General features: G+C 38.7%; 1 protein-coding gene and 1 non-coding gene across 8 annotated transcripts in view; both read left to right on the top strand.

Moving 5' to 3' along the window:
* The window catches only part of MPHOSPH9 (M-phase phosphoprotein 9), a 52,879-nt gene that overhangs the window by 14,407 nt on the left and 23,661 nt on the right, over positions 1 to 14,811 (top strand). For 6 of the 7 annotated variants that reach the window (XM_057746084.1, XM_057746083.1, XM_057746082.1 and 3 more), the window contains 7 exons: positions 754 to 844; positions 2,615 to 2,718; positions 5,799 to 5,924; positions 6,086 to 6,546; positions 6,872 to 7,027; positions 10,175 to 10,262; positions 12,554 to 12,769. In XM_057746084.1, the coding sequence (XP_057602067.1) occupies positions 754 to 844; positions 2,615 to 2,718; positions 5,799 to 5,924; positions 6,086 to 6,546; positions 6,872 to 7,027; positions 10,175 to 10,262; positions 12,554 to 12,769 (1,242 nt within the window). The remainder of the gene's footprint in view (positions 1 to 753; positions 845 to 2,614; positions 2,719 to 5,798; positions 5,925 to 6,085; positions 6,547 to 6,871; positions 7,028 to 10,174; positions 10,263 to 12,553; positions 12,770 to 14,811) is intronic. The other variant, XM_057746086.1, reaches the window with a different exon arrangement.
* Positions 4,642 to 4,802, top strand: LOC130859735 (U1 spliceosomal RNA). The gene has a single exon (XR_009055289.1). It is a non-coding gene; the product is annotated as a U1 spliceosomal RNA (small nuclear RNA).

Here is a 14,811-nt window from a genome sequence, read left to right as displayed (position 1 = left end):
CCTTGGTAGGTAGAATGTTGTCGGCTTAGTACGCCTTTGCTTTTGCAGTGAGTTCCCGGGTGGTTGTAACAATTAGAACTAAACACGTTTTAACAGGAATTTAAAGTTTGGTGGTGGAGGAACTGGTAAGAAAAATTCCGATGAAAATAATCTTTTCACATATCTCTGTTTGGAAACAGATTTCTTGTGACAATGCCGGAGATACTGTGAGAAGGGTTTAGCTTTGAATTTGTGTTAGAATTGAGGATAAGGAAGCATTTTTAGCCTTTCCTGGGAACCAATTATTTGCGTATAAGATGTAGCCTACCACTTGAAGTTCATATTAATTATTGATTTGCAGTTTTCAGAGTTGGTTTATTGTGGTCTTAATGATAACAATGAATTGCTATGGCTTTTACATTAATTTTTATACTAAATGGCTAATTCTAGGAGCTTGAAATTTCTTCTGAAAGTCGATGGCAAATTAGAAATACATTTTCATTCTGAACTCATAACACCTGCTTTACTCTTTCATCTCCACAGAGAATCAAAATAAACTTTTGTAAATTACACAGGACTAGAAGATCCTTCGTTGTTAATTCCTATCATTTTGCGATTCTTGTAATCATGGGGAAAACCAGGCTTGCTTTCTTTGTGAACCTCTGGAAGTTTCTCTATGCCTGGGTTTGACACCTGGCTCTTATTCCTTGGGTCAGCAGTTTGTGCCTAATGATTTTTAGCTGTCAACTAATGGTTTTCTTTCTTGAATTGTAGTCTGATTTCACTGCTGCTACACATTCTCGAGCTTTTTACCTCAACAGACCAGATGAGAGTCCAAATTCTTGGGTGTCTGATTCAGGAACAGGTATGATACTTATATTTTTAAAGAGTTTTTCCAGAATAATAATATGTGCATTTCTCATAGGCTGATAGTCATGTATATTAGAGGGGTTTCTGTACATGTATTACATGTTGTCTTGTGCCTCTGGCAGCTGTAACTTCCTTATTTGCCTTAATTTGTGTTACAAGTTTCGTAAAGAGAGAAAGAAGTACTTTTATGGTTATTTCAAATGGCTGCAAAAATCATCTCAACATTTTTCAGATGCTCCAAAGTGAATTAAGAAATTCAAACCCTCTGTGAGCCATTCTTTACTCTTCATGGTGAGCTTATTTTAGTTCTAATGGCTTTACATACTGACTCCTTTTTCCCACAATCCCACATCCAATTCAGGTGAATTAGCTTTTGCCTTGTGAAAATTGCCAGACTCCAATCACCTGTCACCACCTTCCTAACAGAGCTCCATCCCCTGTTCCCTGGGTTCCCGTGAGCTCCCTAAGCAGCCTCCCTGCTTTCACCTGTGCAGCTTCCATCTATTCTCAACACAGTAGCCAACGCGATCCTTCCTAAAGACAAGTCAGATCATGTGACTCCTCTGCTCAAACCCTGTGGCGGGTCTACATCCCGCAGAATGACAGCCGGGAGTCTGTCCTTACAGGGGCCCACAGGCCCGGAGACATCCAGCCCTGCGCTCTTTGACCTCACTGTCTGCTATTCTCTCCCTTTCTCTGCTTCAGCACGGAGGCTGTTTGCTCAGATATGCCAGATAACTTCTCATTTTAGGGCTTTTGCTTTGGCCGCTTCCTGTACATGGAACGTCTCGCCCCGCCCCTCATATATGGCTAACACGCCAACGTTGACCACCATATCCGGAAAGAGCGCCTGCCCTCCCTCCCATACACGCTACACACTCCCTTATACCCGTTTTTTAAATTTTACCAGAGTGGAGTGCTTACCACTTCTGACATACTGTACATACTGCGTGATTGACTTACTGTTTATGGCTCACTCTTCACGCCGCCTCCCTCCAGCTGGTACAGTAAACGGTCAATAAGTATTTGAATTATTGAATTCTTTAGATTTTGCTTCTATGTAAGTCTGTACTGTGCATAAACTGTTGTCTTTTTTAGAAAATATATTTTAATAGTTTATCTCAACTTTTAATAATATGATAGTTCAGTTTAAAATATTTGGATCAGGGCTTCCTAGGTGGCACAGTGGTTAAGAATCCGCCTGCCAATAAGGGGACACGGGTTCGATCCCTGCTCAGGAGGATCCCACGTGCCACGAAGCAACTAAGCCCGTGTGCCACAACTATTGAGCCCGTGTGCCACAACTACTGAAGCCCATGCACCTAGAGCTTGTGCTCCACAACAAGAGAAGCCACAGCAATGAGGAGCCTGCGCACCACAATGAAGAGTAGCCCCCACTTGCTGCAACTAGAGAAAGCCCATGTGCAGGAGCGAAGACCCAACACAGCCAATAAATAAATAAATAAATAAATTCATTAAAAAAAAATATTTGGATCATTAAGTTAGAATTTGTACATGGCAATGCATTTATGTGAATTTTTTCCCTTCCAAAATCAATGTCCTGTATCCAGATAGCCAGAAACTTCCCATATTTAATTTTCTTTAGGTAAAAATAAGTTATCCTAGGAAGCATACTTCCCATATTTAATTTTCTCTAGGTAGTTACTTCTCATATTTAGTTTTCTTTAGGCAGAAAAAAGTTATCCTAGAAAGCATTTTTGTTCTTTTCCCTCACCCTTCTCTATTCTGTGTTGGTTCACATTAGGACTGACTTACTGGAAACTGGAGAAGGACATGTATCGCTCTTTGCCTGAGACTTTAGAGAAGACATTTGCACCAGCCTCCTCCACAGATATGTCACCAAGCCAGGTAATTTAATAACACGTGATGCACGTGTGTATTTGTGTTATACAACTGTATACTCTATTTCATTGATTAATTTTGTATTTTTCAATTTCTGATATACAGAAAAAAAGCTTCGCTTTAAATCATATCTGCCTGCTTTCAGATTTGATCTCTGTCATTCATTGCCTGTGTGATCTTAGGAAAGTTACTTAAAAAGGGAATTAAAAATGCCCAGTTAGTGTTTTGTGCAATTAAATGACGTGGTTTTGTGCCCGGTATTTTAAGTATAGTAGGTACACAGATAAACTTCTTCCCCCGTTCCCAGACCTGGTTTTGATTTTCTGCACTGTTATACTCTCCTGCTGATCAATTTGTATTGTAATTTTTAAAATTAATTAATTAATTAATTTATTGGCTGTGTTGGGTCTTCATTGCTGTGCACGGGCTTTCTCTAGTTGCGGAGAGCCGGGGCTGCTCTTCGTTGTGGTGCACAGGCTCTAGGTGCGTGGGCTTCAGTAGCTGTGCCACGTGGGCTCAATAGTCGTGGTGCACGAGCTTAGTTGCTCCGTGGCATGTGGGATCTTCCCAGACCAGGGATCGAACCCATATCCCCTGCATGGGCAGGCAGATTCTTAACCACTGTGCCACCAGGGAAGTCCCTGTATCATAATTATGAGCAATTTAATTTGCTGTATTGATTTTCTTTGAACAAGAAATGTGAATATTTTGTTGACTTCAGAGCAAAGAAATAAAAGTATCCGCTATGTGTACATCAATGTATATATGTCACTTCTGTGTTTAGATCAGGAGATGAGAGAATAGGTTGGAGGAAAGGAGAGATAAAATTAAAGTGACCAGGAGAGCTGTCACACGAGTGACAGGCATAGACGGACAGGACAACGTGGGACCAGCGTAGTTGTGGATATTGGAGTCCAGAGAGGGCAAGAACCAGAATTCCATCCTTCAAAGGAGCAAAAAAGAGACAGATAAACACAAAGAAGAAAGGTGGGGGAAGTGAGATTGAGGGGCCTGGGAGACTCAGTGGGCTTTGCCATTAGAAGGCTCACTGTGTTTCTTGATCTGCGACATCAGTAAATTGAACTATATTTTTTTGACTCTAAAGTTGCCATCAATTTTAAGACTTCCTGTTTCATATTCTACCAGGAAAGAAATTCTTCGGATTCATACAGTGCTTTCTTATCGCTTAGAGTTTATATTTTATAGCTTTAGCCATATGTTTTTATCATATAATCCTCGTACATACTTATGGAAAGATGTAAGTGAAATAAATTGGTTGAAACTTCTTTACCTACAGGGGCTTACACTCCACACTCCTCTCTTTTTAAGTCAGTGTTGCTGTCTGTGTTTTCCACACGCCATTTCCCTTGGGCCACCAAGAGCATTGATGACTTGGCATTTCTTTAAAAGAGGATGAAAGGCCTTGGTGCCGAGTTTTTACCTGCCTTAGTAGTTATGTAGGACTGGCCTGTTTTTGGCTCTCAGATGGGGAATGTTGCTAACCATGTCTGCTTCACTGTCCCTTCAATATTGCTTCTAAGGGGTTCCAGCGCAGCCTCTCGGATTTTCTTCCAAGATACTGACACCTGTTTGGCCAATTTTGAAGGCTTTTCTGTTTGTTTATGAGCAGGCAGTGACAATTATGTCACAGCTGCTACTTGACCAAAGGCATCTGTAAGATGCCATTAATTACAGGAGGCATCCTCACTTCAGAGATGTTAAAAGATGAAAAGAAGAGAAATCATAAAAGTGGTGAAAGATGTTGCCTCGTATTACCATGAGCTCTAAATAGAATAGTTGCAACTGTGCACTCAGGCCCCCGGGGCAGGATTCCTCAGGCTGTAGCCACAGCCTGAGATCTGCCACTTGGCAGAGGTCTCAGGGCTTGAGAAGGCTTTCAGGTTGTTGGTATGTAAAAAGTAAAATTTCATACTTACCTGGCAGGGTAGATACCATGATCACAAAGATGGTTTTCCCAGGGTGAGGCTTATCCCTTGCATTCCAGATGTGCTGACCCCCAATTTGCCCAAATGTGGGAAACTCAGACTGCATAATTTATGGTAGTGGAGTACTGGGTTCTTGCTCTCCCCTGGGGAGGGGGTAAAATTTCAAAGCAGGAGTACAGAAATTGTGGTAAATTTTAAGGGTTTACATTTAACAAATTAATGCCTTTAGTGTACACATAAAGTATAGTTAATTTCTTTTTTCACAAGCTAGTTATAGGGTTTATTAAAAAATATTAATTCATGGTGCTGTGCAGTCTGTGTAGGGTCTGGAAATGGGACAGTTTAAAAGTTTAAAGCTGCATGCTGAATGTGTTCTTTCAGTGCTTTCAGTGTATCTCTTGCTGAATCTGTAATCTCATTTGAGAGAATGTCCACAGTTTAAATTTGAGGCCCCAGGTTAAAAGGTACCCCTGTCACACCCTACAATAAGTCCCGCCTTGAGATAGTTTAAGCCCAAGGGTTTAATATTTGGAGCTTAGACCTCTTTGCAACACTTTCAGTGTAGCAAATCTCTGATTTCAGCTATAGAAGTTAGGATTGTATCTTCTTATTTTATTAATTTAAAAAGGATCTGATTTTCATTGGGCAACTTCTTTCTTAACACTTCTTATTGTCTGCCAACTCTTAAACATGAATGTAACTACAGAACTGGGGAGCTCCACCTCTGGACACTTGTCCCTTTGCGTCACAGGACATTAATCTGGCCAGAAGTTCCTGGTCCTGCTTTATTCATTCATCATGAAGTCTTTTCTTACCTCAAAACTTGGCTCTTATTTTGAGTAAGGACATTATGAAGGATTTTATTCTTTGGAATTGTTCTTAGGCTGCTAAATATCTTAGGTTTAAATTATCTCCTTAATATTTATTGTTAGAGGATATGAAAAATTTTTCATTCTGAGGGAGCCTCATAATAGGTAATGACTTCCAACTCTTATTACAAATCTGACAGTCTAGCATCTCAGTTTATTTTAAATTTTTCAAAAATCTTTTCAAGGTGCTGATCTTGATATCAGGAAAGTAAACTTTTTTCGTCATTGGTTCATTGATAATATTTAAATAATTTTCTTTCGTATCTTTAAGTCTAATAGTAGTAATGAGATGAAGCTACCATCACTGAAGGATATTTATCATAAAAAACAAAGGGAAAACAAGCTATTACCTGAGAGGAATCTCCCTTCTGCTTCCAGCCCAAATCATCCACCAGAGGTAAAGTTATCAACACTCTGCTGAGTGAAAATGAAAGATGCTTCATGGCGCTAACTCTCATCTTGAGCTGCCTTTTCCCTAGGAGATCTAAAGCCTTCTCACTTAAAAACAAAAACTGAGTAGAGACGGCGAGAGCTTACTGTTGTCTGTCTTATTTCTAGGTACTGACTCTAGACCCAACGTTGCACATGAAGCCGAATCAGCAGATTTCAGGGACTCAGCCACATGGCTTTTTGAATGCCTTTGATGACAGAATATCCTTTTCACCGGACTCTGTTCTAGAACCTAGTATGTCTAGTCACTCTGACATAGATATGTTTTCACAAGCAAGTCATATTGCTTCTCAGTTATCTGGATTCCCAAAATATCCTTCAGATACAAAAGTTTCACCAGTGGACTCTTGGAAAAATCATGTATTCCAAAACGAAAGTAGGACCAGTTCCACATTTCCTTCAGTATATACTGTTGGTAGTAACGACATCTCAGTCAACACTGTGGATGAAGAAAACACTCTTTTGGAACCTTTTGCTTCAGTCAGTCAGTCCCAGCTTCCAGGAACAGCCAACGGTGTCCCAGAATGCATTTCACTGACTTGTCTGGAAGACCCTGTGATATTGTCTAAGTATGTATTTCAGTGAATGGCTTGTAATGCTTGTAGGGTTTCTATAATGTCTGCTTGAATGATGAAAATTGTTTTTGTTGAACTTCGGTAATGTATAAAAAATTAAAAAGATAATATGTTTATCAAGTAGACCCTCTAAAAAATAATGTCTGGTTTTTTTTTTTTTGCTTTATTAGTTGTCAGCTTGTGTATTAATCTATTATATTTTCTGTGGGTGTATAAAGGAAAAGGCTGTATTTTTGCTTGTGAGAATCGTTGTGTTCTTGGTTTTTCTTACTGAGTGGTGAGGAGATGCTTTCTAAATGTTTTTTCCTCTCATCAACAGGATTAGGCAGAACCTGAAGGAAAAGCATGCTCGACATATAGCAGATCTTCGAGCTTATTATGAATCAGAAATAAATAGTTTGAAACAGAAACTGGAGGCAAAAGAAATTTCTGCAGTTGAAGATTGGAAGAAAACCAATCAAATTCTTGTAGACAGGTAAAACTTATAATTTAACTGTAAAGTTTAGTGTTTTTTCCAACTTGGATATATTATTTTCCCCAAAGTATAATATATTGTGATGATAAAATATATTGAAAACATGTGCTTTAGATTTGAAAATTTTCATACAGAAACATGTTTGCCTAAGTAATTTTTAAAGATTTGGGGGAATTCCCTGCCAGTTCAGTGGTTAGGACTCCTTATTGCTCAAGGCCCAGGTTCAATCCCTGGTCGGGGAACTAAGATCCCACAAGCTGTGCAGTGCAACCAAAAAATAAAAATAAAAAAATAAGAATAAAGATTTGAGCCATCCTCTTACAAAACACTGATGATTGATGAGGGCATTTGTTTCGTATGGGTGAAATACTGACTTGAGCAGATTTTGTGTATGTAAAGGAATGTCATTTATGGGAAGAGTAGTGCTGTGTATGGATTCCCTAATTAAGTCTATGATTGATGTCCATATAGGGCAGTTCTCAACCTTTTTTCATCCGCAGATATGCACAACTTTAACCCAGACACTCATGAGCCTGTGGAAACAATGATCTCATTCAAAAAACCATTGACACACAGGGGAGAATGGTGTTATACTAGGAATAGCTTTCTACTTATTTTAGAGAGAGAGAATTATTTACAAAATTTGATGCTTTTACTAGTATTAATAACAGTGTACTTGAGGGACTTTCTGGTGGTCTAGTGGTCAAGACTCCGAGCTTCCACTGCAGAGGGCATGGGTTCGATCCCTGGTCGGGAAACTAAGATCCCACATGCCGTGTGGTGTGGCCCACAACAACAACAAACAGTGTACTTGCAACATACTTTACAAATGGAATTAAACAGATTGAAAACTGATGGGGTCTAGATGACAGCAAAGAATTCTTCTCTAGGGCAAAAAAGACAAAGCCCTTTGAGAAAAGATCAGGCGGGAACTGAAATCTACTGGTCCAGTTAACAGTTTAACTTGCAGAATTCTGGGAAAACTAGCTTTCATACTAGTGTGTGGTTGCTGTAATTAACCAGCTGTCTTAATCCTGATCGTTTCTATAGCTTCCATTTTGGTGGTGATGGTGGGAACTGGGTTACAATGGCATAGAGAAGTAGTTTGAAAAGAGCCAGGAAAAAAAGCCAGTTTTAAGTTTTCCAGGACAAAAAGAAAAGAGTAGATAGCAGGCTAGGGGAAGTTGGTTCTTGTTTTTTTGTTTTGTTTTTCAAGAAGGCACAGATGATCACAGGTACTTCCTGTTGGAAAACAGAAGTCTGAAAGAAGGCAACCAGCAGACCTTGTTAGGTCGAAGACAGGGTGCCAAAGAAGTCACGTAGTAAAGGGGAACTAATGAAAACATCTTTGTGTCTAGAAGCTGCTAGAGCACACAGAGCAGTGAGAGAATGTCGGAGAAGCAAGTTGGAAGTCAGGGCTTTAAATAAGTGGTTGTGTTATAACAGTAATAACAGCAGTCTAGGTACTGGAGTAAATGTGCTGATAGCGTGCAGGTGAAGAGCAATGCATATTTTCGCCTACTACCACCCCCAAGGGATTTGATTTGGCCTGCTGTGTTACAGAGGACAGTAGAAACAAAATGAGAAGTTGCAGTTATTTAAAACTGGAAAAATTATTTACGTAAGACAAAACCAATATTATGTTGTCAGTGTATACAGCAATTTTTTTCAAACTTTAAAATTGCAAATTGGGGAATCCCTTTGCTGCTGCAAATGGGGCCCTTAACACTTAACTTGTCACGCAATTGCAGCTTGGGGCATAGATCTCTGGTGCACCAGAGTCAGTGTGGTACTCACAACAGAAAAATAATGCACCTGCACTCGACTGTTTAGTGATCTTTGTTTCAAGAACAGCTTCATCAGTATTTCATTTCTGCAAGGGGGTTAATGCATAGTGGACAGGGGCAGGAACTCTGGAGCCAGACCACCTGGCTCGGGACCCCAGTGTGACTCTGGAGGAACTTAACTGTCTGCCTCTGTGTTCTCATCTGAACAACGGGAATGATAGCAGTCCTGACTCGCAGGGTCGTGATGATGAATGCAAGGTGCTCAACATAGACTGGCTGCGTAGTCAGTGCAGAATACATATTCACTTTTATTCACAGGACATTAAAATGGTGACCGAATTCTTCCATGTATTTTGTTATTTTGAGGTTCTATGAGAATTAATTTTACAAAGAAAGCCTTTAATTATGAGAACAATAACATTCATGCTAATTTGAATTAGTACAGAAGGACTTAACATGAAGTCTTTCTGCCCTATCTTCTATTTTCACATCGTAGACTTGTTTACATCCTTCTAGAAATTATAATGCATATACATATATATTTTTTTCATAACAGATCCAGCTGTTTTTTTCAGTCTTCTATATCTTGTGTATTTAATTTTTATTTTTTAATGTGGTAAAATAACAAAATTTACCGTTTTAACTATTTTTAAGTGTACAATTCACTGGCATTGTCCATTCACATTGTTGTGCTACGGTCACCGGTATCCACTTTCGGAACTTTTTTTTTATCTTGCACAACTGTTGCTCTGTACCCATTAAACAATAATTCCCCATCATCACCCCCTCCCTCCAGCCCCTGGCAACCATCATTCTACTTTGTCTCTATTAATTTGATGCTTTTGGGTGCCTTGTATAAATGGAATCACAGTGTTTGTCATTTTCTGTCTGGTTTATTTCAGAATGTCCTTGAGGTTCATCCATGTAGCATGTGTTAGAATTTCCTTCCTTTTTGACACTGAACAATACTCCACTGTGTACACACACACACACACACTCTCTCTCTCTCTCTCTCACTGCATTTTGTTTATATCCATTCATCCCTTGGTGGACACTTAGGTTGCTTCCATCTTTTGGCTGTTGTGAATTATGCTGCTATGAACATGAATATACAAGTACCTGCTTATATCTTGCTTTTTACACCTACTATTTCTTAGGGATCTTTTCATATCATTTTTAATTTTCTCTGGATACTATAATATCAGCTTCATTGGGGTATAATTTACTAAATAGCATCGTTTGTCTTGGCTAACATTGGAGAATTTGTTTTATGTAATACGTTGGAGAATCAGATTTTTATAATATTTTTAAGAGAAAGGATTTTGTCTTTGATTGTTTTGTTTCAATATATGGTTTTTAGATGTGGCCAGTTAGATAGTGCTCTGAACGAAGCTACCAGTCGTGTGAGAACACTTGAAAATAAGAATAACTTACTGGAAAGAGAAGTGGTAAGTAAGTACTCTATTTTTTGTTGTCCTAGTGGCTTAATGTTAAAAATTTAAGCTTATTTTTATTAATTAAACTTTAGAGACAAATGAATAGTTTTATAAAAACATTGGTTATATGTTGCTTGTCTTCTCCTTTAGGATATCTTATTGTTAAATTTATATTTTGAATGCCGCTGGCTTCATATGATGCTATAAACTTTTACCCTTTAAAAATTTTATTTTTTATTTGGGATATAATTTGTATATCATGAAACTCATCCTTTTAAGTGTACAATTCAGTGGTCTGAATTTAGTATATTCACAGATTTGTGCAGCTGTCACCACAATTAATTGTAGAACTTTTTTCTCACTCAAAAAGAAACCCCGAACCTCTTAGCTGTCTCCCCCCATTACGTGCTCTGCTCAGCCGTCAGCAGCCACTGCTCTGCTTGCTGTTTTTCTGGGTTTGCCTATTCTGGGTACTTGATGTCAGTGGAATCAAACCATGTGTGACCTTGTGTGTCTGGCTGCTTTCACTCAGCGTCAGGCTTTCAAGCTTTATGCATACTGCAGCTTGGACCAGGACTTCACTCTTGTTTGTGGTTGACTAATATTCTGTGGTATGGCGACACTGCATTTGGTTTATGCACCCATCAGGCAATGGATGTTTGGATTATTTTCACTTTTTGGCTGTTATGAGTGATAACGCTACGAACATTTGTACACAGGATTTTGTGTGGATGTGTTTTCAGTTTTCTTGGATATATAACTAGGAATGCTTAATCTTTTCCTCTTAAATAACTTTTTTTTCCCATGTATTACCAAGTTTTATTCTTCTAAGCATAATTTTTTTTAAAATTTTATTTATTTATTTATTATTTTTTGGGGGGGGGTACACCAAGTTCAATCATCTGTTTTTATACACATATCCCCGCATTCCCTCCCTCCCTTGACTCCCCCCCACCCTCCCTCGAGTTCCCCCCACCCTCCCCGTCCCAGTCCTCTAAGGCATCTTCCATCCTCGAGGTGAAATCCCTTTGTTATACAACAACTTCCCACTGGCTATCTATTTTACAGTTGGTAGTATATATATGTCTGTTTGATGTGGACCTTTTTTTTTTTTTTTGAAGTCTTTATTGAATTTGTTGCAATATTGCTTCTGTTTTATGTTCTGGTTTCTTGGCCCTGAGGCATGTGGGATCCTAGCCCCCTGATCAGAGATCGAACCCACACCCCCTGCATTGGAAGGCAGAGCCTTAACCACTGGACTGCTGGGGAAGTCCCACTAAGCGTAATTTTACAAACAGTGTTTTTCTGGAAAAGGCCAGTTATATTCTGGACATTGTTGTTTTGTCTTTGATGGATATTTTTGTTTGTTTGGTTTTGGGTTTTTGGGTATTTTTGGTGCCGAAACCTGGGATCGTCTTGATGTTTTTTTAGTTAACTTTGTCTCCTCCTAAACTGTAAACTTCGTGAAGTCAGGGACCTTTCTTGTTGTTTGTTGTTTTAATAAGTTTATTTATTTATTTATTGGCTGTATTGGGTCTTTGTTGCTGTGCGCGGGCTTTCTCTAGTTGCGGCAAATAGGGGCTCTCTCTTCATTGCAGTGTGTGGGCTTCTCATTGTGGTGGCTTCTCTTGTTGCGGAGCTCAGGCTCTAGGCACACTGGCTTCAGCAGTTGTGGCTCACGGGCTTCGTTGCTCTGCAGCATGTGGGATCTTACTGGAACAGGGATTGAACGTGTGTCGCCTGCATTGACAGGCAGATTCTTAACCACTGTGCCAGCAGGGAAGTCCCCAGGGACCTTTCTTGTTAATCTTATATTTCTAGTACCCTAGTGCCTGGCACCTAGTGGATTTGCAGTTAATGATTGTTGAATGAATATTAACATATCAGTTGGGTTTTAAATTTTCTCTTTTATTTTCATTGTAATATAAGTGAAAGAATAGGGTAAGAAATGCTTCCCCCCCCCCCCCCCCCGCCAAATATTAATGTAGGGCCACAAGTTCCACCTATGCTTTCGGAATCATTTCCCTAATAGAATGGGTTTTTTCCCCTCATTAAAGTGATCTGTAGGTAAGTCCTGCAGTCAGAATGCCTCAGACAGTAGTTTTGTGTGTATTATTCTGTAGGGTAATCCTTTCTAGTCTCCATCCCAGGATATAACAAAATATCAAATTTGTTCTTTCCATTTATATATTTTGTTTTATTACTGTTATATTTTAGTGTCCATAGTTTATTAGCTGCTATTGAGACATCTGTTTTTTTTGTTTTACTAAAAACAATGTATTATCCTTGTCTTTGTTTTGTAGAGTGATTTCAGAGAACGCTTCAGTGCAGCCAGCAGTGCCTCCAAAATTTTGCAGGAACGAATTGAGGAGATGAGAACAAGTAATAAAGAAAAAGACAATACCATCATTCGACTGAAGTCTAGACTTCAGGATTTAGAAGAGGCGTTTGAGAAGGCTTACAAACTCTCAGATGATAAAGAAGCAAGACTGAAACAAGAAAACAAAATGTTTCAAGATGTAAGTGACAAGTAATGGTAACCCAGTGACGTGTAAAAGTAACTTCAGATATTGTAGTCCTACAAGCTATTATAACTTTTTCCACATTCATTTTCATTTTACATAACTTTGCTATAGCTGCAAATATACGTATACCTTTCTGATCGAGTTCGTTGGGTCTTATCTTGAAGCAGGAAGTCAGGGCTTTCAGAACTATGGTGTCACTTCAACGTCTTTCTGTCTCTAGCAGGGCAGCTTTTGGGCTATCTTAAATCAACATCTGTGTGTCAGGCAGGTAAAATGGACCAGATTTAGAACAGGCTTGATAGAATTTTTCACTTTGATTTAATTTCACTCATAATTTAGATTTGTATAACATTGAAACTGGATTAGGTTTTTGATTTTTGTTTTAAGTAAAATCTGAAAGTATTTTGGCTGTTGAAATTTTCTTCCTGATAGCTTTAGATTTGATTCTTGCTGCTTTGTTTTTTAAAATTTATTTTCATGAAGGTAATAATACATGTAAATGGTTTAAATGGTCATCTCAAATGAGAAACAGCAGTCTTCTCTACCTCTCCCTGCCTTGGAGTCCTCTACCTTAGAAGCCATTATTTGCAGCTCTTTTAGCTATTTCTTCTAAAGTTTTGCTCCCTGTTTCTAAATAACAAACTTATATTGCTCTTTTTTCTCCCATCAGTTTCAGACATGATATATTGACTTCCTGTGCAAGGTCACAGTTTAGCTTTCTTACATCATTTGCTCCCCAAACAAACACGTCTCCCCCTTTTTCCAGTGTGATTGATATATTACAATGATTCTAAGAAGCTTATTCTTTTACATTTGAACAACTCTGAAATTGGAATGCATCTTTACACTATAGTGTCATATTTTAATTGGCAGCACTTTTTCCTCTAGTATTTTAGTAAATAATATTAAATAGTATGATTTCTAGTCCGTGGTTAGTGGCGTCTTAGATTTTAAATGATATATTATCATTTATAAGTGAATCCGAATTCATTATTTCTTATGTCTATGAAAATGTTTTTCAGAGCTAAGTTGCAGTGTTCAGTGATTGCATTTGCTTTCTCTTACAACTTTTTATTTTTCCTAGACTTAGTAATTGCCTTGTCTTTCTATCTGGTTACTTTTTCCACATGCATAGCACTTGCTTTCCTCCTGCCTTCCCAGTATCCTTGCTTCAGTCTGAACTGATTGCCCTCGAGGTCTGATACACAGATTTCTAGGACTTGCCTTTGTCCTCATCTTGGGAATTGTCTTTGCTTCTTTCCTGTGTTGAATCTGGCATTTTGTGTGGATTCTATATCTTCTTTCCTGGTTTAACTGTTTTGCTAGAGTACATCTCCTGAGAAAAAGAAGTTATAAGAGACAAGTTTTGAGGCCTTCCATATCCGAAAACTTGGATGGTTGCAGTCACACTCTACTTTTTAAAAAATACTTTGTTTTTTAGAACAGAATTACAGAAAAATTGAGGTGATAGGAGAGTGTTCCCACATACCCCCACCATTTCCCCTGTTATTAACATCTTATATTAATGGTACCTTGGCCACAATTAATGAGCCAGTAGTGATACATTATTATTATTAAGAAAGAACCGCAGTTTACTCAGATTTCCTTGTATTTTCCCTAATGCTCTACTTCTGCCCTAGGACTCTCTCCAGGAGGCCGCGTTACATGCAGCCATCGTGTCTCCTTAGGCTCCTCTTGGCTGTGACAGTTTCTCAGACTTCCCTTGTTTTTCATGACCTTGACAGTTTTGAGGAGGACTGGGCAGGTATTTTGCAGGATGTCCCTTGGGATTTGTCTGATGTTTTTCTCATGATTAGACTGGAGTTATTAAGAGGAAAATCATAGAGGTAAAGTTCTGTTCTCAGCAGGTCATATCCGCAAGCCCTATATTTTTTATTCCTGTGTAGTCATTTTAGTGGTTTCAGGAGGGAGTGCATATGAACCCTCCAGTGTGCCGTATTTGCTTAGAACTTAACATGGTTCGGTTATTACTGTTCTTACTCATACGCATTAACAGTATATAATTTTAGTGTGTG

Source organism: Hippopotamus amphibius, chromosome 8 (genome assembly GCF_030028045.1).
Source record: "Hippopotamus amphibius kiboko isolate mHipAmp2 chromosome 8, mHipAmp2.hap2, whole genome shotgun sequence".
In the NCBI taxonomy this organism is placed as follows: Eukaryota; Metazoa; Chordata; class Mammalia; order Artiodactyla; family Hippopotamidae; genus Hippopotamus; species Hippopotamus amphibius.
This window is presented reverse-complemented; position numbering and strand designations above follow the sequence as displayed.